Below are 23644 nucleotides of genomic sequence, written 5' to 3' on the forward strand. Positions count from 1 at the left end.
ATAGCACAATTGAAATTGAGACCTCAGGGGTGCGCAAATGCAAATACTCACATAGTCATCTGTGGCATCTTTGACAGCTGTCATAGTTATCACCAGTACCAAAGGCACAATGGTGGTGAACCAGGTCAAGGAGGAGATTTCTGGAATCAGCTGAAACAAACATTTCAAATGGTTTAAAGGTTTTAAGTTAGGAAGTATATCTTCCAAATTTTGTCATTTACATAAGATTTGACATGAATTAACAGGAGTAGATTCAGAACACCTTTCAATAATTTAAGTGTTTGCATTCAGTTATAAGACACACAGAAGTACCACTGAATCAGTTTTCAGACTACCTGACAAAAAATAAAATTTTTATAGCAAGATGAGAAGCAAACTTCTTGAAATCTTTCACAGATAATGATCTTTCCCCAGGATGACAAATGTTCCTTGTCTTTTCTCAGGTTTTCATATCAACTTTCAATAATTTTACCAACTACTCACCAATTCTAAGAGATTCTTTGAGCATCTATATTGCACCAGATACTGTGCTAAATATTTTCTATATATTGCGTTAGATTTTGTACCAGAGTTGTTTTTGCACAAGCCCATAGGATTCGTATTCCATTAAATAGCACCCCCAGTGCATAACACAGAACACACTGTGAAAGGCGCCCTGGAGTCAGGAAACACTGCAGTCCTAGGTATCATCTTCCCATTTTATAAATAAGTTACCTGAGAGGTCAAGAACTTGGACCAAAATATAGGCTGCTAAAATTTGAATTTAGATCTATTTGACTCCTAAGCCAGTGCCTATACCACCAAAGTCACTCACCTGTGTTGGACAAAGGGACAGTTCACATGACTGTCTTAGAAACATGGTTTTCAAATGGGTTGAACAAGGAGCTGCTTCAGGGACATCGGGTGTGGAAGAGTGGGGTGGAAATGGTCAGTGTAAGGAGATCAGACCCTATCAAAACAGCTCCAAACTAAACCAATTTTATATCACAGCTTTCACATGAAATTTAAAAACAAAAAAAAAACTCAAAAAAGTCTCTGACGTACCAACAAAAACATTGGGTAGGTAGCAGGAAAGCTGGATTCTCATACTCAGTCTATCATTAAATCATGGTAAAAGCTTTACATGTCATCCACCCTTCCTGAATCTCATTTCTTCATCAACAAAAGAAAGGAGGTTGGGCTAACCCAGCCCAAAGGCCCCTTCCAGATACAAAATTCTGTGAACAAGAGCCTTAGACCACACATAAGAAAGCCCTTAAAGAAATGAGCTCAAAATTCTAGAACGAAGTAAAGGGGCATATGAAGAAACCAAAGGCAAATTCACAGAGAAAAAAAAAGAAAGATATCTGGGATTTGAAGGTCTCTTCAATAAATTGTAAGGTATATATTCATTACATTTTTCTTTCCTCTTCAGCATCCAGTTCTTTCAACTATACCCTCAGGTCTTAAGGAACTATGCCACCCCTTCTATTGCCAGGCCTTGTAATTTTGGGGTAGATTGATTCCATCCTGGCTCCATGTTTTGGCACGTGATCTAAGTCAACACAAACATTATACCAGATTCTTGAGCCACGGTGATCAGTTTAGGAATATGGATTAACTCAGCAGGTATGATCAGGGCTAATCTCAAGACTTATCAGAGCAACCCCAAAGTCATTCATTCTCTGTCTTTCTCTCCTCTCTTCTCCTTTTCCTCCCCTTCTCCCTTTCCCTCTGCCTCTCTCTCATGTTGGAATTGCAGCCAGGAGGGTGAAAGTCTGAAGCTTTTAGGGGCCACCAGGTGTGGGGGGGGGGCCCTGCCTGAGAGTAAGTCCAACATGGAGGAAAGACAACTCACATCCCATTGAAACAGTCTGCCCATGAATCCTGTCAGACATGAAATGAGATATGCTCCTGAACAGATTCCCTTTGGGCTTACACAAATTTTAGGTCTCTGACACTTAACAACAAAGATTCTTAATACAGCTATTCAATGAAAGAAAAAAATGATACTCAAAGCTATTAAACTGCACAAATCTAATCCATCTTCTTACCCCTTATAATTAACACAGAGGCCAGCATGTTCTGAACCTATTTGGTCTGATTAAATTACTCTAAAATAAATACTGGTTAGATAACTGGCTAAAATAAACTGTCCATACGTGTGTATATTCTTTGATTTATGGTTTTTTCCTTCCTAAAATATCAGTAAAAGCTGACATTTCATCTAAGCCCAAATTTTAGTCAGGTGGGAGGCTAAGGAAAGTTTACTTACTACCAATTAGTCACTCAAAACTGTAAAAAAATACAGTGAAATAATATATAACCTACATTGTTTATTTTATATGTTTGTGTATGTGTGTGTATGTTAGTTTTTTTTGATACAAATGAAATTTGCTAAATTAAATTCCACAAACTAAAACCCACTACTCAGCTAGACTGTTTGCCTCAACTCTGGCAATAGCTGTACTGTCGACGTGAGAGGCAGATAAAGAAGGAGGGAGGCTCTGAACAGTAATTATTAGGCTCTGGTCTGGTTCAAATAAAGTGCAAGGCTGCATTTTTAAATGACCTCAGTGTTTAAAATGATGAATGTACTAGTTTTTACCCACTCCTAGCCCTCCCACTTTTGTGAAGAGAAGCAGCAGTAACAACATTAAAAATCTGATAAGGACAATTTTACCTAATCATGAACATTGAGTTAAGTGCATCAACCTATTCTTTCAACTCACATGAATAGTTTTAACAAACAGATGATGAAGAAATACAACTTAAACATTACCTGTAAAATCAGAAGGAAAAGGAAATAGGCATTTGCCACTCTTTGGAACTGTTCAAATAGATTAATTGGCAAGAAGGTGAGAATGTTGTACTTGGATGTGTGGATACGATTATCCTAAAAAAAAAAAATAGCATCATATCAGTTTGTGGCAAGGCATTGCTCATTATCAGAAACAGCTCTAAAACTTAAAGGGCTGAGCATGAGTTATGCCAGAGCAAGAAAGATAAACCAGTTATCTAGGAAATTTAAAACTCTGTGTGGCCCAAGGCCTTCATTTTTCCCAAGAAGACACACTCCTTACCACTCAATGCCATAAAATCATCCATGACTAAAAAAGGTATCAAGTCCAAAAGTTCGCCCCTGAGATATTTCACTCTCATGCATCTATTCACTTGGCAGATATTGCTTGAGCACCTACTGTATGCAAACACTGAGCTTGTGCTGAGTCCCATTAGGTAAAAGGAACTTACAGAATCATCTGGCCCATTTTCCCAGCATGACCCTTTTGATAACTCCGACAAGGGGCCACTAGGCCTGTCTCTGAAAGTGCTTTCTGATGGGAAACTAACCATTTTGCAAGGGAGCCTGTTTCCACTTCAGAATGGGAATTGCCAAAAAGGTCTTCATTATTAGAAACCCAAGTCTTCCTCCCCATAACTTTTTGCCGTGTGCCAAATTCCATCCGTAGGGCCACCTAGACCAAGTCTAAATCCTTTCCACATTGAAAACCTTCAAATATTTGAAGGGTGCTCATAGGACCCCCCCTAAATCTTCTCTATTCTGATACAGACATTTCCTAACCCTTCAGCCATTCTCCATGACTTATTTTATACACATTTCTTCCTCTTCTGGATCCATCCCAACTTCTCCGCATCTCTGAATGTGTGGTGCCCAGAAGCAAACACAGATCGAAGATCTGGCTCAAACAAGCCCATGTATGGTAGAGACTTTTAGATTCTGTTTTCTGGACCACTGAATTAACATGCCTTAAAATTTCATTAACATTTTGGTAATTGTATCTCACTGTTTATTCATATTAAGTTGTAATAAATCAAAATCTCTAGATCATATCTTCACAAATCACTATTAAATCAAGTCTCTCCTTAAACATTCACAATTGATTTTTTTTAAATATTGATGTACAAGATCTTTCATATATTCCTATTATGTTAGCCTAATGAAAAAAAATGTAGACCTTGAGTATATATCCCAAACTATTATTTTGTGTCATCAAAAAATTTCAAATGCATGCCTCTTATATAGTCTTCCAAAACTATAGACTAAATACATTTAAAAGGCTAAAACTAAAGACCAAAGAACAATTTTAATTGAAAAAACAAAACTATGGCCAGCTACTAGAGACCTTTCCAAAGATTAATGTTAACATCTTTTTCAGGTGTTCATATAAAACACATTAAATATGTTTTATTTAACCATTTCTAAATGTATTTGGCTATACTCACATGAGGCTTAACTCTATCTTACCCACAAAAATAGTATGAGAAATTTGGGAAAAGTCTTGCTAAAATTTAAAATCAACACGTCTAGAGAAACTTCCTCCGCTAATATTTTAAAACTGAGGTTACTCCGTGTGACTTATTTTAAGTGAAACTACATTGACTCCTAATAATCTTTGCACCTGTTTAAAGAAAATACAGTCATCCGTTAAGTGGCCATTTTTAACATTTACCAGGAATCAACATGTCCGGCTCTGCCCAGCAAGTTGAGAGAGAGTAACAGAAGTGTCAAGAGAAGAGTTTCCAGCATAGCTGGTCTAATACATAGTAACGTGTTGAAAACCGCTCTGCTAGCTGAGGACGACTTCTATCTGCTCAAGATCTAGGCTGGGAAGGGAGGCTGTGAGAGCTGTCAGTCACAGTTTTCTAAGGTTGCACTTGGAAAAATAACCAGGAAGAGGAAAGCTAAGGAGAAAAAACAATCAACTAAAGGATCACATATTCCTAATTATGTTTTATATTTTCTACTAAGCTGAAAGTAAAATAGCCTGTATCTTATTAAAAAGACAGGACATCTGCTGGGACACTCAAAACCATGGCAGAAATCATAACGAAAGGCTCCCACAAAACTGAATTCCACACAGGTGAAGAGGCAACCGTGTGGGATAAAGTGATCATGCCCAGTGGGGTGGGGACGGTGGCGATATCCTTTGTGCTTATTTGACATGCAGCAATGACTGTGTTTGTTCTGGCTCTGTTGTGACTGAGCCGCGGATGACGTAAATTTCACGGCCGTGCCTGGGAACAAGGAGCGAGGGCTCCCCCTCCTGGAGGATCTCTGCACCCATTTATTTTTCTATTTTTGTCAAAGGAAAGGAAAACTGTCCATATCCACTGCCCTGTCCAAGATATGAGTACAGGTAAGACCTTAAATCAGGCACATCAACATTCAGTCATTTCACTGAGCCAGTTTATTGGTATTTGAGTACAATTTTAGTACAATTCATTCCATAATACAGCACAGAAGATTTTTGCCACTATCCTCTTAGCACTGCTTTTTTACTTGGACTGCTAGAAACATCCCAATTCGGAAGAGAGGAGGACGAAGAGGAGAAAGACGAGCAAAGAGAAAGAAGTACATCTGGAGAATCTATACAGCCTCTTTAGTGCTAACAGAAGCCAGGCCGGAAGTCATAGTTCTAGTTTGCTAGCCAGATGGGCCACCTAACTGACCCCATGACAAGGTGGGCTTAACCACAGAATCGTAGGCAATCCTCAGCCAGAGCAGGCCTCCCATGTAGTGGGAAAGAGCTTGCCCCTAAAACATCAGAGACCACCAGCTCCCCGTGGGAAGCTCGCTTCCAGAAAGAGGACAGAGCTGAGGTGGGGAGGTCCACATATTCCTCCAAGATTGACATATCAAGTAAATGACTCCACTTTCCATAGGGCAGAGTTAGTAAAGGGGTAGAGAGAAGAGTCGTCCCACCAGAGACCCCTCTACCTGGAAGGCAATATCAAGATAAGGAAAAAGCATTGCTCCTGTAAAATAAATCAACACAAAGACCCTGGGGTAGGCAGGGGGATGATGTACCTGGGGCTCTCAAAGAGGGACTGTGAGGCTGTGCTGTGGAGGTCAGCACAAACTGACGCTAGCAAGAGAAGTTCCTTGGAGTCTCTACTAAGAATTTGTCTTTATTATGAAGTCTAAAAGCATAAGTAGAGAGGGAATTACTGAAAGATTTTCAACAAAGAAGTAACTTGATGAGATTCTAATTTTAAAAGATTTCCCTAGCTACAGGGTAGAGAACAAATTGGATATGACCCTAGAATAGATGTGAGAAGACCAATGAGGAGGTTTTTTAATTAGTCCAGGTGAGGTATGATGGGTGGCTTGGACAAGGGGCAGTGGTGGAAGGAGGGGCAAGGAATAATAATAATGATAATAATAGCAGCTGATATTTATCAAGCTTTTACTATGTGTACTGTTCTGTGGGCTTTACAGTTCATAGCTCATTTTACCCTCACAACATTCTTATGAAATAGGTATGGTTATCCCCATTCTATAGAAGAGAAATCCCAAGTTTAGAGAGATTAAGTAATTTATACAAGGTTATACAGTTTGTAAGTGGTAGAAACAGGATTTGAATCCAGGCACTCTGCCTCCAGAGCCCACCCTGTTCAGCACTACGCTTTCCCAATTCAGTGCAACGCAACGTCTCTTCTGCTTTCAGAGCAATCAGCCCTTCCTCTCTCTTCCTCTGTATTTCTAGCCTGTTGCCATTTTCTTACAAAGGAAAACACGGTACATCTATCTTTTCCCCTTGAGTCAACCTCCTTGGTAGGAGCTCTGGTCATCTACTGCCCGATGTATGATCGCAGCTTCCTGATGCTCCCAATCAGTCCCCCTCCAGAGAGATTCTCGTGGCCACCGACAAAGTTCAATACAAGCTAATGGTATAGATGCGCACTCCCTTAGTTTAGCTTCCAACAGAAGCAGCAGAGGCCAAAGCCCTTTACGTTTCAACATTGACTACTGGTACAGAGAAAGAACAAAGTAAAAAAATGATAAAATCTTCAGAGGTGAGCCATAAACTAAAGTATTAAGAAAATGAGAAGCACCATTTTGATAATGAGATTTTACAGTGTAATCGTATTGCTTAAGAAAACAAAACAGATAGAAAATAACAAACATTGATAAATTAGTAAACAGAGCCCTTGGGGAGTTGGCCTCAACTCTTCAACTGGCAAAATGTAGCTAATAATATTTCTCATCTGTATATTTATAAGACTGCTGTGGAGATAAAATGAAATCATAGATATGAAAGCACTCTTCTCTAAATCAAAAAAATTGACAAATATGGGATTTTTGTGACCAACCCCTAACTAATCAAATGGATTTAGGAAATTTAATGGACTAGGGCAGGATAAGCTGGGTATGCCACAGTAACAAACAACTCCAGAATATTCGTGCCATAACATAATAAGAGTTTATTTCTTGCTAATGCTACTTTGTCCAACATGAGCCAGCAGGAAACTGCCCACCACTGTTCCGTTTCTCACAATGGACCAACCAGCCAGCATAATTGAATGCTTCTAGTGGCAGCACCAAAGAAAGAGAAAGCTCTGAAGGGTCTGGCATCCACAACGCAATGCTTCAACCCGAACGCTCACAACTCATCGACCAGAGTCAGTATGTGTCCAAAAGCAGAAAGCCAGAAATAGTAATGGCCCCCACAACCAGAAATGGAAACTAACCCTAATATTTGGAGAGTGTGACACACACCAGCTACAAAAAAATAAATATCAAACACCCACCTCAGTGCTCCAAATCCAATCCTATGTAAAGCTAGGGATAATAGATATTTGACTGTTTTCCCCTTTCCCTTGGCTACCAGTGCTCCAAATTCCTTACTCCTATCATCTGGGTGGATTCAGTTCCCCTCCATAACTACACGTCAGGCCCAGAGTAGCTTAAACCAACTACGTAGACCATCTTCCTAATTACAATTTTGAGTACAAAGATTATTAGCACATGACCCACGCCAATTCTAGGAACGTGCTGGAGATAGAGGCTTTCTCTTTCCTAATGGATTCCAAGCTAGAAGCAAGTAGCCCTAGGGGTCACTGACAGCATCTTGAGACCATGAGTGGAGATACTGCCAAAAATAAACTCTACGCTTACAGACTATAGAGCCAAGAATGCAGAGAAAGAAACGAGACCCAGCCTCTCCAGAGGCCAGCCCTCTCTCTGTACTTTGCAGGTATATTATCTGCTCATTTATTTTATTGTCTAAGTCGATTTGAGTTGATTTTTCTTTTACTCTCAATCAGCCAAACACCAGGTAAGAGTATTAGTAACATGCAAAAGATCAGTTCATGTTTTATACAATAGTTTACTTTCCATATTAGCCTTAAAGAAATGAGTCACAGAAGGCTAAGCCTAAATGCGTTCAGTGGTTGTCTGGGGACACTGCCTGATTCTATGAATCCCACAGGCCAAACCCCAGGAGCTTTTGCAATGAATACCACAGTTTCAGCACTATCAAAAAGATCTTTCCACACTTGATGAAACATTTTCATGTTATGACAGCTATAAAAAGTAACTGTCAGGAGCTTGAGGGGGAAAGAGCCTAGTTTTCTTGGAGACTGTTATAATACAATGTGAATTCCAGAGAGAGAAATAGTCCTGACTCTTGAGAGACTAGCTCTAAAACATAAAATAAAAACCAAAAGGAGTCTCTGTCCACAGACCACTTACAGAAAAAAGGAAGTGTCCTAAAAGCATTTGCACCACTCAGGAAATATGTGAAACACCCATGTTTATGCAAAGATCCCAAAAGAATGCATGTATGGGGCAAATGGGCCTAGAGATTGGGCAGTCTGGCGCCTCACTGATACCAGGAAGAACCACAACTTCTCAGTAAGTCAAATGCTGCTCAGTGCAGCACCCACACCATTCATGGTTGGCAGAAATGGAGAGTTGATAGCACTACTCTATACACTGCCTGGGAGAGGGTCAAGCTACAGAAGAGGTTTCACCAGGAGCTGTCAATAATATCATCATCATCACAACCATTCTCACCACCGTCATCACGTCATTCTCCTGAGCCTGGGTCCCCACCATGAACAACACATTTATGGGGAGGGAAAACCGAAGCACACATGTCCCCCAGTATGCTGCCATTCATTCAGTGAAGGGCCTTCTGTGTCAGGCTCTCTGTCATTGAGCCAAGACTATGGATGTTAATTAACGATGTCCCTACCTCCTAGAGCAAGTTCACATTTTAGTTGTGGGGAGAGAGGTAGGAATAAGCAGGCAATAAAGTTGTCAACTGAAGACACAATTTTAAAAAGTGGTTAGTATTGTGAAGAAAACAGTAAGCAATAGAACTAGAGCATCTTGCCGGCCAAAATTCCCTAGGAAGCCTACTTGTTTGATGTTCCAGATCAATCAAAATTACCTCAAAAGTATCCATCTGATGACACCTGTCCCCCAGGGACACCCAAAGCAATCCTTCAGGCTATCAGGAAAAAAAAAAAAAGAACTTCCATGTATATTTCAACAAAAAATTTAAAAGTTAATGTTACTAATGTTTAATGCACAGATTGAATTTGCTGTACATGTATATACATACATATATACACATCTACATCCATATATTTATATAAGTACATACACATGTAAATAATATGTAAATACACATTTATAAAGTAAATCTATGTATATTGGGAAGGTTTTTATATTACAAGTAGGGAACATATTCAAAAAGTTTGAAGACTGCCAGACTAAACATTATTATGATCAAAGGAAACAAGTTTGACCATGTGTCACCAAGATGGGGACACGGAATGGAGAATGTATGGCTTTGTATGTAATGGTGTCTCTGAGTTATATGGTGACACCAGGCAGCATGTATTGTCTCCTTACATAGACTAAACACTGTGTCAGGCGCTGTACATCCAGCATCGCACATAATCTTCAAAAAACCCAGTGAGCTGTTGCTAGTACAGAACCATTTTACAGATGAGGAAACTGAGGCTTAGAGCAATTGCAAGAGTTGCCAAAAAAGTTGTTGCCTAGAGTCACGTGTCCTCCCAATTGGTATGTGTTTCCTGGGAAATGAGTCAGAAACAAGAAATCCCTAGACTCCCTCTTGATTCATGAACTCACCCTCCTGGAACATTTTTCATCTGATGGGAAAAATAGAACAGAACCTCTCTAAACTAAAGGTCGGTGAAGGGCGCACATTAATTCAATCAGCTGGAGCAGTCACTTTCAGTTCTTTCAATCTAGGGACAGCATCACCGGGCTTGTCTGGGGAGCGTCATTTCCCATTTAGGCCTCAGAAACGCACAGAGTGGCTGGGCAGCTCTCAGGCCTCAGGCTCCCCACAAAGCAAATCTGCCTGATGATGCCCCAAACCTTATTCTCTTTTTCTGTCCTCAGACCTTGCTTTAGTGTTCCAGCACCTGAAAGACTGTTCTAGAGCTAGTAAAGGGCCTACAAACAGTAATTTATCTACAAAGAACTAATTTGGGACAATTACCAGGAGAACAAATTAGATTTCCCTCTGAGATTAATTTAGGCACACTAATTTTTTTTTCCTCTAGAGTGTTTAGATACATACAACATATAAAGACTTTTAAATAGTTCCAAATAAAATGTTAAGTTTCCTTTTGTGAACCTGAAAACAGGACTGCAAATACTCTTAAAATTATGCAAAAATGACAGCTCATGCCTTTTCCAAGAGATAAGAGGCAAAACAAAAGGAAGGTATACAAAAGAGAAAAGAAAAGAAATTGAAGGTTGTATTTCAGAGGGACTTTCATAGGGCATCACTGATAATGTGTTTGCCTCCTATTTCTGTTTTGCCAAAGCTCTTCTGTGCCTCCTCCTTGTAGATCTGTCATCTGCTGGGGAGCAGGCCCTCAGCCCCAGCCCACTGGCCCATCTCATTCTAGGGCTTGGAGACCCTGGACCACCAGAGTAGGCATTTCTTGGAGTAGATGTGGGCTGGCTTGCTCAGACCCATTTCCTGACCCATGAGAGTGTCTTTGGAAAACTTAGTGCACGTGAGCTGCCTTGTTTATTAATACTAAAAATTAGACAAAGTTCACACTGCTGTGCAGTCTGGGAACATGGCCGAACTTCAGGCAGGACCTCAGCATTTATGACAATAACAAAGGCACAATGGAAAAGTCCAGTTAACAAGGAAAGGCACCCATAAAGAATTTCCCAAAGGGCTGAGGAGTTATGAAAACACACTACAAATAGTCTATTCCTTATGAGGACTTTCACAACATCAGCTCTGGGGTAACTAGGCAATTTTCTCCTGAGCCCCAGAGGATCAGATGAGAAGTGTGTGCAGCTCTGAGTTCCTACCCTCTGCATGGTGCTGGGGCAACTGGGACCCCTGGCCAACTTGTGAAGATGTTTTCCTACAACATTCTGGCCTATCCTGGTCTCCAGCCCATTCTCATCCTTTGTTGGGTGATAAATCTAAATTTAGAAAAACCCATACCACCTGGCTTTGTTGTTTTTGTTTGGGAGTAGAGGTGTGGGGAGGGAAGAATTGAGGACTAGTTGGGAAATAGGGAAAGAAAATTTTCTATGCAGAGTGAGGGAAGAGAGAGGCTTCAAAAGCATCTTCTATTATTAAAACAATAACAATAATAATAATTCATAAAGAAATTGAGATGTGAATCTTTTATTATTTGTGATCACATCAAGTACAAGGGGTTTAATGAATTTGCACCATATTTGGGAGTTTTGTTTAGTTGCTCTGCGTTAAAACAAAGACTATCCCAAATTTGCTTCAGGGTACTGGCAATGGAGCTCTCTAATAACACACACAAGAACAGGCGGCTGTCTACTGTTGGAGCCCGCACAGAGGTGCCATCAGAAGCTCGTGTGAGTGCAGAATGGAAGAAAGCTGCTGTCATGTGGACAGAGAAAATGCACAGAGGTTTCCAAGGTTAATCTCCAATCAAAACTCACTAGGACAAATGCTCTGAGTTGCTGAACTGATTTGCATCAGGGCCGCTTCTGACAGGAGCAATTCTAAGTACCAGGGCCCAGGGCAGGTTACAGTGGGGTTAGGGTTGCTATTATTTAGTAGTTAATAATCCACCTAACGTGACTGGAGAGGCTAGCTAGGAGGAACAGTGAGTACACAAAGCTGCTTTTGGAACAAAGTAGACTGGATCCTTTCCCTTGCCTACTGAGTGGACAAATGAATGACAGGCTCCTGGCTGCATCCTCCCCACTCTCTCATCCCACTCCGGTCACATTCCTCTTCACCAGATGTTCCTCTTCTACATTCCTCCTCCTCTTTCATTCCATCTGGGGTTAAGGGTTCAAAACCATAGTTCACCCAGATCCCCCTGCAGGTGTGTTGGTTTGGGGGAGAAGAAGCCAGAGAGGTTGGTGGTAATGGCTACAGAAGGAGGGGGCATTTCATGGGAATAGAAGACTAAGGTCTGTGTCCCTCACAGAGGGTCACCAGTGGTGACAAGGGATTTGAAAGGGGTGGAGGACAGAAGACCGAGGGGTCTAACTATGGCATGTGTCCTGAGGCTTTTTAGAGAAACTAGCTTTCCCAAAATGGTTATTGTTTTTATTTATAACCACAAACCCATTTTAGATATTCTCTTCCCATAAAAGTCCTTCCTGGTGAAATGACTTGCCTAGACCGTCAGTAAGGAAAGTGACACCCAGAAGGGTTAAAAACACTTGCACAGACCAAGCCAGCCACGGCCCACAGCAGCCCCCTTGGCGACTAGGAAATTTTCTGATTCTAGACCTGAAGAAAAGCCCCCATTGGACTGTGAGCTTTTTAACGGCATATACTACTGTGTCTTGTCCACCTCAATGCGTCTTATCCCTGTGCCAGGCACACAGCAATGCCTCAATAATTGTTCTCAATAATTTAATTTGTAATAATACTTTTTAATTTTCAATACTAATCATGGTTGTTAAATAAATGCATGCATAAATGAACAAATAAGAAGTCAACTCTAGCAATGATCCAGAGAAGCCATCTACCAAAAAATTTACACACTTATATGTCTGGCAATGCGCTAGGGGGAGAGTAAATAGTTGGGGGAGTGGGAATACAGGTGCATCACCTCCGGGCCAGCTCTTTGTGTTAAACACTGTTCTCTGGCTGTTGTCATCCATTTTTACTCAACTCTCCCAGGGAGGATAACACATTAACTTTTAACACTTCAACGTGAGGAAAATTTCCTTCCTGAATGAAAAGATCTTGGAAAGAGGATAGCACTAGGCAGCCAGGTAGAGATATGAACAAGATATGCAGAGGGATATTGGAAAAGTAGAATATGTGGCCTGGTCCCCCCATAAACAGCTTCACCTGAAAGCACTTCATTTAACATTAGCACATAACTGAGGAAAGAGGTCATCATAGTCTATATCGTGATAGCATCAGACACCCCAACACAGTGAATTCAAACTGGATTTTGCATTTGTGAGTAAGCCCCAGAGTTTCCCTGAAAACGCCATTGAATTTGACAGGTTTTTGTTGCAAAATAACAACATAAAATACTTCGAACATGTGCCTGCTTATTCATGGTAGAGACAAGTATTTCAACAGGAGCTATTGTAGAGAAGGAAGAGGAGCAGGCAGAGAACGAGAGGCAAGGAAGGGCGGGAGAGGAGGAAGGCGGAGGAAGTGCAGGGGAGGCAGGCCCGCCTTAGGGAAGGGAGATACCCATGGAAGAAGACGAATCAAACCTCACACTTAAAACGCATAGACTAAGAAAAAAAGACTCTCCTTTAAGCCTTTTTTCAGGAAAGCTTCATGAGCACCTTGGAGACATTTTCCAAATAAATCTAAGTCCTATTCACCGTAAAGAAACATTCCAGTTAATTAGTCTTGGGTAAATGCCAATTGTCCCAGGAGATCACTGGTATTTGGAAAAAGCAAGGGCATGGAGGCCTGAATCTGAAAGGTGACTCCACATTTTACCAACTAAGTAACCTTGGGGAAAAAATCTTAGCCTGTCCAATCCTCAGTTTTCCCATCTGTAAAATGTGGATAATAATATCTACCACCCAGAGTTGAGACGATTAAATGAATCATGCATATAAAACACTAACACTGTGCTTAATAATTAAAATTTTTTACCTCCTCACCTCTTTGCTTTGGCCAAAATCTTCAGAGCACTCCTAACTAAAGTAAGAAGAGAAGATTGGTCTAGTGCTTCTGAAACTTAAACATGTTTGTGAATCATATGACAGTTTTGTTTAAATGCAGATTCTGACTCAACAGTTTTGTGGTGGGCCTGAGATTCTACGTATCAAAGAAGCTCCAGGTGAAGCCAGTGATGCTGGTCTGAGGTCTGTGAACCCCACTTCAAGAAGCAAAGTATTAAATAGCCTCTAAGAGAGTTGATAGGTACAAATTTCTATATAAAAGAAAGGTTGCATGCATTTTTTTTTCAAAAGGCTATATAAATAATTTATTTAATTAAGTTTGTACAATTTACATAGTTACACAAATCCAAAGAAGGCCCATTTTTGCACATAGCTTATGAAGCTTGAGAGACACTTGATTTCACCAGTAGGCTATGGAGCTGAATCAGCGTAACAGGGAAAACACTGAAATGCCTTATGCCAGGACTTAAGCTATAAAGACAAAGGGTCCCTTTGGCTCAGCTCAAGATAATTTTCTGGACTTCTTCAATCTTTTAAGAAAAATACATTGGATGAAAAGAAAAACCATTGAAAAGTCAGAGATTTTTCATACATTTTCCATTTAAATGCTTACAATTAAAAGATCAGTCCAGGTATTAAGTTGGGATACAAAGGGCTACGAAAGAAATCATATGGAAACAAGGAAATCATATGGAAGAGGGAAGAGGAGAAATGCTGGGGAGGTGCTGTGGGAGAAGAACACTTTCTTAAATGCTAAATCGCTCATTTGCACAGGCAATAGCAGTAGGCCCTGTTTGGCTTTCAGAATTTATTAATAATTATTTTTTCATGAAACATAAATTCAGAATTATTCCTAATATCAGATTATCTGAAGAATTGATTTTTAGTAATCACACATATATATAATACACATTTGAATTAAAGAGCAACAAAAAGCTACCTTTCCTACTCAAAAAATTCAATTCTGGTATATCGCTGAAGTACTTTTGAATGAGCTCATCATTTTTTTCAGTCAGTTTAGGCTTAGATGGGTTTAAGGTGACCAGCACTTGGCTTTTTTGAATAGCCAAGTGGTTCCCCAAATCCAGACAAGAGATTCAAGTGCAGCATAAATTGGTAGGTTTCCCATCAAATCTGACAATTCTTAAATGGATGCAACATGGTATTTTAGCATTCTCTCAATTTTTAAAAGGTATTTATTACCAATATGAACAACTTTAAGAAAAAAAAATTCATCTCTTCTTGAAAGGTGTCTTCCTTACCCAGATAGAGTGAAAATGCTAATTATAAGTCTAACACCACTCATTTTCATACTTATCATTATAATGTCTTATACTGTTATTTCACTTAGGCATATAAAATAGTCTCAAACTCTCAAGGGGATAACAAACTGAAGGGCTAAGACCTTATCTTATACTTTTTTTACATCTCTAAAACACTTAACAAAGTGATAAACACTAATTACTCAATATAAGACTGATAAATCCTACTGGAAAAAATACAAAATAATACATGGGGGGAAAAGCAATTCCATTTATAAGAACAAAACATGAGCCAATACAATTGTTAGTAATTCACAACACACATCAGTAATTTCTAGCACATAATCTAGATAACTGCTTCTACAAAAATAAGATAGGCAATAATAGTGGAATTATAAATTTTCACATCTTCATGCAGCCTATTAACTTTCCTATATCAGAGAACAAGGGAGAAGAAAAAACTGAAACATTGCATTTAGCTTATTTTGTCACCTCGAAAAGTCTGAACAATGCTTTCTCTGCAAAACATTATGAAGAAGTTCAACCCATTTGTCCTTCTAACCTCAAAAATGTCTTAGTTAGAACAATGGCATTTTTGCGGCCTTTGGTCTACAGGAGTGTTTAAAATATCACAACATGGGACTAAGTAGTTTGCAGGAATCACAGAAACATAATTTGGAAAGGAATCTTCAAAGTTCAACTATTTATTCCATCCTGCTTCTATGGAGAATCATTTAAACCAGTACCATAACAGCTTCAGAAAAAAAGGCTTTCTGCTTATTACAATAAAAAACAAAAATACAACTTATTTAAACAAAAATTGCATTGGCAGGACATACAGCTAATTATAGAAATTGAAAATTAGTTAAGTCAGCAATATATAATGATTAATGGCCCAATGACAACCTGTAGGGAGGTATTTAATCAAGGTACATGGCTCTGTCCTCAACTGTGTTGTACCATATTGTATTAATAGCTTAGATCCATGATTTTTAATCCTAGTTGCTCATTAGAGTCACTTGGGACTTGGGAAGATCAAAAAAAAAAATACCAGTGCCTAAACTCCACTCCCAGAACTTCTGATTCAATTGGACCACTGAATGAGGTATCAGTGAAGATGCAGAAGACATGCTCAGGAAGTCTGCATGTTACACAACAATGAATGAGATAGTTTAATGACAGTAAGGGTCTATTATTTGCCAAGATATAGAGATAATGGTGACAAAGTCTTTTTCATTAATGATAAAAATAAAATTACTGTGGATTAAGAGGAATCAACATTCACAAAAAGCTAGTGCGATCTTAGACTATATTTATAATTATTCTACTTTGAGGTGGTCAAATAAATTTTAGAATATTGTGTCTGACTTTGGAACAACCCACTTTAAGAGGTTATAGCAAAGCTGAAGCTCTTTGAAAAGAAAGGGAATTGGAGGTGATTGTCCCAGGGATTAGTCTACTCAGGGAACTAAAGTTTGATACTTTAAATACATTTTCTGAAAGGTTGTCATGTGAAACAAGAGATACGTTTGCTCTGCTTTGGCCTCAGAAGAAAAGCTAAACCAGTGGATAATAAAGCAAGTGAAGATAATTTGGCTCCATTGATGGAAAAAACGATTAATAATCAAAACTCTCCAAAGATAGAATAGGCTGTTTTAGAAGGTGATGAGTTCCTCTCCTCTAGAGGGAAATAAACACAGACTGGATATGCAGTCAGTGAGAATTCTATAGAGAGAAGTACATGGGAAAGTTTTAAAGGACAAATCCACAGTAAGATTTTATAATAAACTTTAGCTTCCTTCTAGTACTGGAGAAGTCAATCAGGTTCTTACAATTGTCTAACAACTCTCCTTCCCTGCACTTTTGGACTATTGACACAGAACGACGTCACCATCTGCAACGTACCTACGGAAAGCCACAGCTAATGATGTGCTTCGTTTCACAGCAAGCTTGACAGCCATGGAGGATGTACTGGGAGGAAAATTTTTCCTCTCCCCTTCAAGAGTTTTCTTGCTGGTCTGAGTCAAATTTACGTGAGACAGATTAACAAGACAGAATCAAATTTAATTTTGTACATTCAGGACACCCACATACATGAGAGGTTCATAAACAGAAAGGTGAAATGAGGCACGTGTGCCATCCTGAGCTCAGAGGGGAGGAGGGAACTCAGAGGGCAGTAAGCAGAGGGCAGTAAGCAGGCTTGCTGATCAGATGTTTGCCCTGCCACATAGATGGGTCACTCAGATAAAACGTATCTTTGCTAAAAATTCTCATTCTGGTAAAGACTCCTAACCTAGATTTTCCTAGGTACTTAAGGGAGGGGCACAAGGGTCTTGATTACCTTCAGTTCAAACTAGTCCACATGCCAAAGTGGCACATTTTGGGGAGGCCTGCTCTGATCCCCTTCACATGCATGTAACCCAGAACAATTAGGGCTGCTAGAGATTTGAACAATTAGGGGTAGCTGCAGCTAGAGATTTGTATCACTGTTCTAGATAAAAGAATCTGATTGTTATACTCTGCTTAATTCCTCAAAGAGCAGTCACTGTTCAAGCCAGATGTATACAGATCCTTACAGCTACAATCTTACCCACATGTACACATTCATGCAACCACATACATTTATGTAACACGTATATATAGCCCCTAACCAACTCCTTGGATAATTTTTAAAGTGTCCTAAAGTTTAACTTCAACACCTAAATAGCTTATCTTTGTAAGAAACTACATAGAAAGTCAGATATAAAATACAACAGTAATCTGAACACTGGTTTTGTAACAGTGGACAGGAATTTGAGACTACAATTTTAACACACAAGATTTGATTACTCTTTCAACTTAAAAATGTTAATATGTGATAGTTACCATCTTTTGATAATATGATTCACAACACCAAACTATTTGGTTCAGTGAAGAAAATTACAAACCAAGATAAAAACCACTTTGAAGCCGTTGGGGTTGGTGGTTTTTCCGTTAACCTCTCAATTGTTACTAAACTTTGCCCAATTTTATCCACGTGGTTGATTTATGGATAACTTTCAGAAACTATTTGCCAGCAAAGGAAGCTGCATTTGTAATTCTCTCTCCACATAGGAAGTTACTTTTCTTCCTGCTCCATCTTTTCATTTCTTAGTCTTAGTTTAAATCCACTCCATTATAGCCAGGCTATATAGAACTCTTTAGATTCTAACATCAAACTCAGCTTATTTTAGCTCTTCTAATTCCAATTATATTCTTATTCCAACATATTGTTTGGAAACTTTTCGAATGTGCATCATTGCAATGAAGAAAGTAAAATAAAGAAAAAAAAACAAATATGTGTAGTTTTATTTGTAATTTACTTCACAAAGCAGGTGGATTGGAACTGGTTGAGGAGGACACTGAAATTATCTCAAGCCTGGAACAGGTAAATAACAAACATTTCAGAGTTTAAGAGTTTAACTGGATTCTTTAATTACCTGAACATGCCCTTTCAGAACATTTAGGAATAGGAATTCAGAGGTTAAAACAAAAGATCAAAACAGATCAACCAAATTAAGGAAACAAGGAACTGGATAAATGCTTAGCCAAAGAATAGCACTATTTCAATAAATCAGATGTCAAAAAGATAAAATATTTATACTTTTAAGCTCTGGAACTCAGAAAGAAAATGAATTTGAGAGGTATCCAAAAATTATCTTTTCTCCTACAAGTAAATTATTTATAAAGGGAAAATAAAAACTTCTGTCCTATAAAACAGAATAATTTACACAAATATTAACAGCACACAAAACAGAAGGCATTTTCAATGTTTGTTAAAAAGCCACTGTTCCTATGGCAACACCCCAATACAGAAACGCAACCACCAACAACAGAAACCCATAACAAATGCAAGTTACTGGCACTTTCCATGGCTGATTCCAACTTGTCACACTGCTTGTCATCATCTGTACTCTCGGGCTGGTGCATAAATTGCTCTGGTTATCAAGCCTCCTGGGGAGGATCTCCAGCACGTTGGCAGTGCAACTATGCTGCTCATGAAGAAAAGAGAGAGAAACCCAAATTTTCCATCAGGCTGGGGATTAAAGCAGAACTGGGATGTATCCCAACATGTTAATATCCCAAGAGTCACCCAAAGAAAATATTTAGAGTTTTACCTTTCCATGGACTTTGCATACTTGGATAGCCAAAATATGTGAGAAGATTGATTCAGAAATGCTTCACTTAACTTCAGTGAGCCTGAAAGCTTTTATACTGTATCCTTCCTTTTTACTGCAAATTCTTATTGAGTGGGTTATACCCAACTCCCTTCATTTTTGCATGGTTTTTTTTCCAGCCCTTGGACTTCCAAGTCCCCACTTTTAAAATATGTTGAACTGCTTTTTTTAGGTCCTCCTTCTGATTTAAAGAAGTTTTCCCTTAGTTCTTAACCTCATGAGCACCTAACATTGGACACCATTGCCGCCCTCTCTCCTGAGGCTCCTTTCCCAGGCTTTCACCTCACTGTCTTCTCTTTGTTCTCCTCAATCCTTGCTGTTCTCTGCTCCTTCTTGGGATCCCTCTCTAACTGGTGAGGTTGGTTCACCATCACACCTTGACAAGTCCTATTTTTCTCCCAGCTTTAGGTATCTCCTTCCAACTGGTATCCCTAACGAATGCAACCCCACCCAAACTACATTCCATATTAATCTGGCATTTCCATTTGGACATCTTGTCTATTTAATCTAGAGGGCAAATAAAATCCTTTTCCACTTTGTGATTCCGCAGCCCCTAAGAGCCTATTACCTCATTGTCCAACTTCTTTTTTTAAACAATCTGGTCTCATTTACGTGAACCATAAATTCTCATAACACACCTCTAATGCCCAATTAGGTCCCATTACAGGACTTTGCTCAGGTCTCTCCTTCTTAACATTTGTGGTACAAATAAACAAAACAACACTCAAATCATTTCCCATTTCCTCTGACAATACCTCCTCAAACACTTTTACGCACATTGAGCCCTCCCTCCCCAACCCTTACACATCACAGCAAGAATATGGCATTACCTTTTCATCATCACTTATTATCAAGTTCATTCTTACATGGTTGTCTTTGCATCTTGAGTAGATCATATATGCTCCTCAAAGGTGAGAAGTAGAATTTATAACCCTTCTTAATAATAACCCCAGTAGCACTCAACACATTGACAGTCTAATCAGATAGGGCCTTTCAGCATGTTCTTCAGAGCCCACCTGAAAATTGCCTGCTATTCTAGTTTCCCTGCGTATTTTCATCCCTTTAAGCTTTCTATTATTGTTGTACATTGCTTCAAATCCTCTTTGTAAAGTAGTCAACAAACACACACGTTGTTAGGCATAGAGCAGGCACATGGTGAATATATTGAATTTTGAAAATCATTTTTATTTCTATAAAAAAAGAACCGTTATATCACCAATTCACCCACACACACACAGGAACATGTTCTACTGTTCTGCCAGTCTGGTCTCAGAACAACACAGACACATCATTATAATTTGGGCCTAAAGAAGCCCAGTGACCCTCCAAGCTCACACACCCAGAATAATGCAAACCACTCTTTCTCTTCTACCCTTAACTACTTATTCTGAGATAAGAGAAAAGAGAAGCAATTGTGGAAACAAACAAAACCCTACTGAAATGGGTGAGAGGTAAATAGAAAGGGTTCGTGTTAACGGGAGTCCTGGCCATGTCATCGCGGCAGCTGAGAGTTAGTGGTTATCACACTGAAGGAACACTCTGGAAAATCCAAACGATCAGTGTTCCACCAAGCACAAACACCCAGAGAGCCACAACAGCTTCCATCCAACAACCAGGATATCAACAAGGCACTTTCAGACTCTAGGAATAAGTTAAGGTGTTACAACCGCAATTTTTGAATGGAAGGCTTTCTACGTAAGCATGCAAAACTGCTAAATTTTCACCAACTTTTATAAGCCAGTGCACCTCCTGAATAGGATCAATAATTCAAAGAAAATTCTTTAGAGATTCCCATCTCCCTTTGTGCCTGAAATACATTCAAATACCAGGTGTCCAGCTTTACTGAAGTGTCTGAGTTGAACGCAGAAAAACTTTCTCAATACTTAAATGAGTTCATCTGCCTTCTCGAAGTCTGCTCAAGTTTAGGAAAATTAAAATTGGATAGAGTGTGCCTATGCCTATGTGAGAAAGAGAAAAACAAAAGCCGATGTTTTCCAACATCATTTCTTTCTTTTTAAATGAAGTCAGAAAATAGCCATAATTAATCTAACTCTTTTTTCTGACATTTTTTGACACCAACACATTTTCATACAATTACAACTGTTTTCATTATTTCTACCATTTAGTTTGAACTCCTTTAATAAGGATAATGAGTCTGGCTGCTTGGCTCACTCTCAAAATCTGGCAAACAACTGTAATATTAACACATTTTAATACAACAACTGCTTTCATTACTTCCATTATTCATTCCTATTATTAACCGAGACAGCTTTGAACTCCTTTCTAGTGAGACTAATAATTCTAATACTTGGCTCGCTCTCCCTCCACTCCCCAATCCCACTTGGTGTTATACATCTTGGCAGTCTGAAATCTCTCTTGAAGCTTTATATTTCTGACCTTCCAGTTTTCACAGTATCGTGTCTAATTTACCAATTAATTTCACTTAGAGTCATTAACCTTGTCTTTTGTTTATGTTCTAATCCCTTTATCTCTTCAAAGCACTTTTGATATTTTCTTAAGCCTGTGCTGTGTTTTATAATACGCTTTGGCTTTCTTGATAAATTGAGGTCCTCTAGGTATTAAAATTCTTCCTTCAGCCTTTCCAGAGAAAAGCTTGCTTGGCCAGGCTTAGTGCTTGTGGAAATCCCACCATTTATCTGAGCTTCGTGTAAATTTTTCTCCCAAGTTCTTAGCTACAACTGCCAAGGGTAAGATTTAAGGTCATTCTTAGTCTCACATTTGTAAAATTTTGTATCTCTTTTATCTGCCTCTGTCTCCAGAGTATAAAAATCTTACCAATAGGTGTGGGAGGGAAGTAGAGGAAATCTGGGGATTTTGTTTCTTCTGTTGTTGTTTATCCTTCAGGATTGGTCAAAAGAGCAACATAGTTTGGCACACATGGTGTGGGGGAAGGGTCACGGGGAAGACAGTGAAGCACAGAGAAGACAAGCAGTGACTCTGTGGCATCGTACTACACTGATAGTGACCGTGGTGGGGTGTGAGGGGCACTCGATAATAGGGGTGAATGTAGTAACCACAATGTTGCTTATGTGAAATCTTCATAAGATCGTATATCCATGATACCTTACTTAATAAAAAAGAAAAAAGAGCAACACATTATCATGGATAAAACAGGCTTTGGAATCTGGCCGATCTGAATTAGAACTCTAGCTGTGTCACCTGTGTGACCTTAGATAAGTTACTAAGTGGAACCCCACTTCTTGCTGGGCTTTGTGAACAATCACCAGTATGTGCCAACCACCTGGTGCAGAGCTGAACTCCCAGCTAGAAGAGTGGGAAGCATTTTCCAGCTATGTTACCTTGAGCAAGTCACTTAAGATCTCTGTGTCTCAATGTTTCATACATAAAAACAAGATAATATAAAAGTGCTCTCTTCATAAAATTGTTGTGAGATTACACAAGGGCAATGTAGTGGCACACTTAGAACCATGACTTTTGTCTGGCAAGCACTGTATGTGTGTAAGCTATCACCACTATCTTTATTGGTAGTATCACTGTTAACCATGTATCTGTCAATATCCACTCTGAGAATGTCAGGAAAATTTCCTGGACTCATCGAATGCTTTGCACAGAACAGGTTAGCAATCAATATCTCACTGAATTATTATCATTTTCACATGGTTTATTTGGCAAGGTGGGGAAGGGCTGCTCTCAACTATCACCACCATTTAACTGTTAGTCTTCTTGTTTTTAGATATATTTGTTTCTCTACTATTGAATCATTTGTGTAACTTATCAGCAACTTCTACACCTTCAGCTTCATAGATTTGCTCATTTTTTGGCATGATACCTGCTACAAAAAGTTTACACCTTTGGCCAATTTCTCGGAATCTTCCTAACATTATTATCACGAGTATCTTACTTTATCCAATGCCTTATAGGGAATCTCTAATTTACTGTAAGTCCTTACCCACAGCCATGTTAGGTCTAAGAGAAGAATCCATGTAAAAAGTTTAGTACGGAGTGTACCATACAGTAAGCTTATGATATACATTGGCTAGTCTTACTATTACCAAATATTTTTATATAAATTATCTCATTTAACTTTTAGTAAATACTCCTATGAGGAAATTCCCTATTTCAAAGATGAAATAACTGATGCTCAGAGAAACAAACAAATTGAGATCACAAATTAGCAAATGAGAGAGAGGGAGGGCCAATCCAAACCATGGTTTACCTTATCCCAAAACACTCTTTCCACACATTTGAGGATCCTTCACCATTTCTCTTTTCATCTTGTTCATAATAAGTTTTGGTTTATTTCCATTTGT

The 23644-nt window shown here is 39.0% G+C and overlaps 1 protein-coding gene across 3 annotated transcripts in view; it reads right to left on the reverse strand.

Moving 5' to 3' along the window:
• ATP8B4 (ATPase phospholipid transporting 8B4 (putative)) overlaps positions 1-23644 on the reverse strand; it is a 222013-nt gene that overhangs the window by 156324 nt on the left and 42045 nt on the right. For 2 of the 3 annotated variants that reach the window (XM_073211788.1, XM_073211787.1), the window contains exons 4-5: positions 2762-2875; positions 52-150 (exon numbers count right to left, since the gene is read on the reverse strand). In XM_073211788.1, coding sequence (XP_073067889.1) covers positions 52-150; positions 2762-2875 — 213 coding nt within the window. Of the gene's footprint in view, positions 1-51; positions 151-2761; positions 2876-9179; positions 9240-23644 lie in introns of all 3 variants that reach the window. The other variant, XM_073211786.1, reaches the window with a different exon arrangement.

The sequence above is a fragment of the Manis javanica genome, chromosome 8, assembly GCF_040802235.1.
Source record: "Manis javanica isolate MJ-LG chromosome 8, MJ_LKY, whole genome shotgun sequence".
Lineage (NCBI taxonomy): Eukaryota > Metazoa > Chordata > Mammalia > Pholidota > Manidae > Manis > Manis javanica.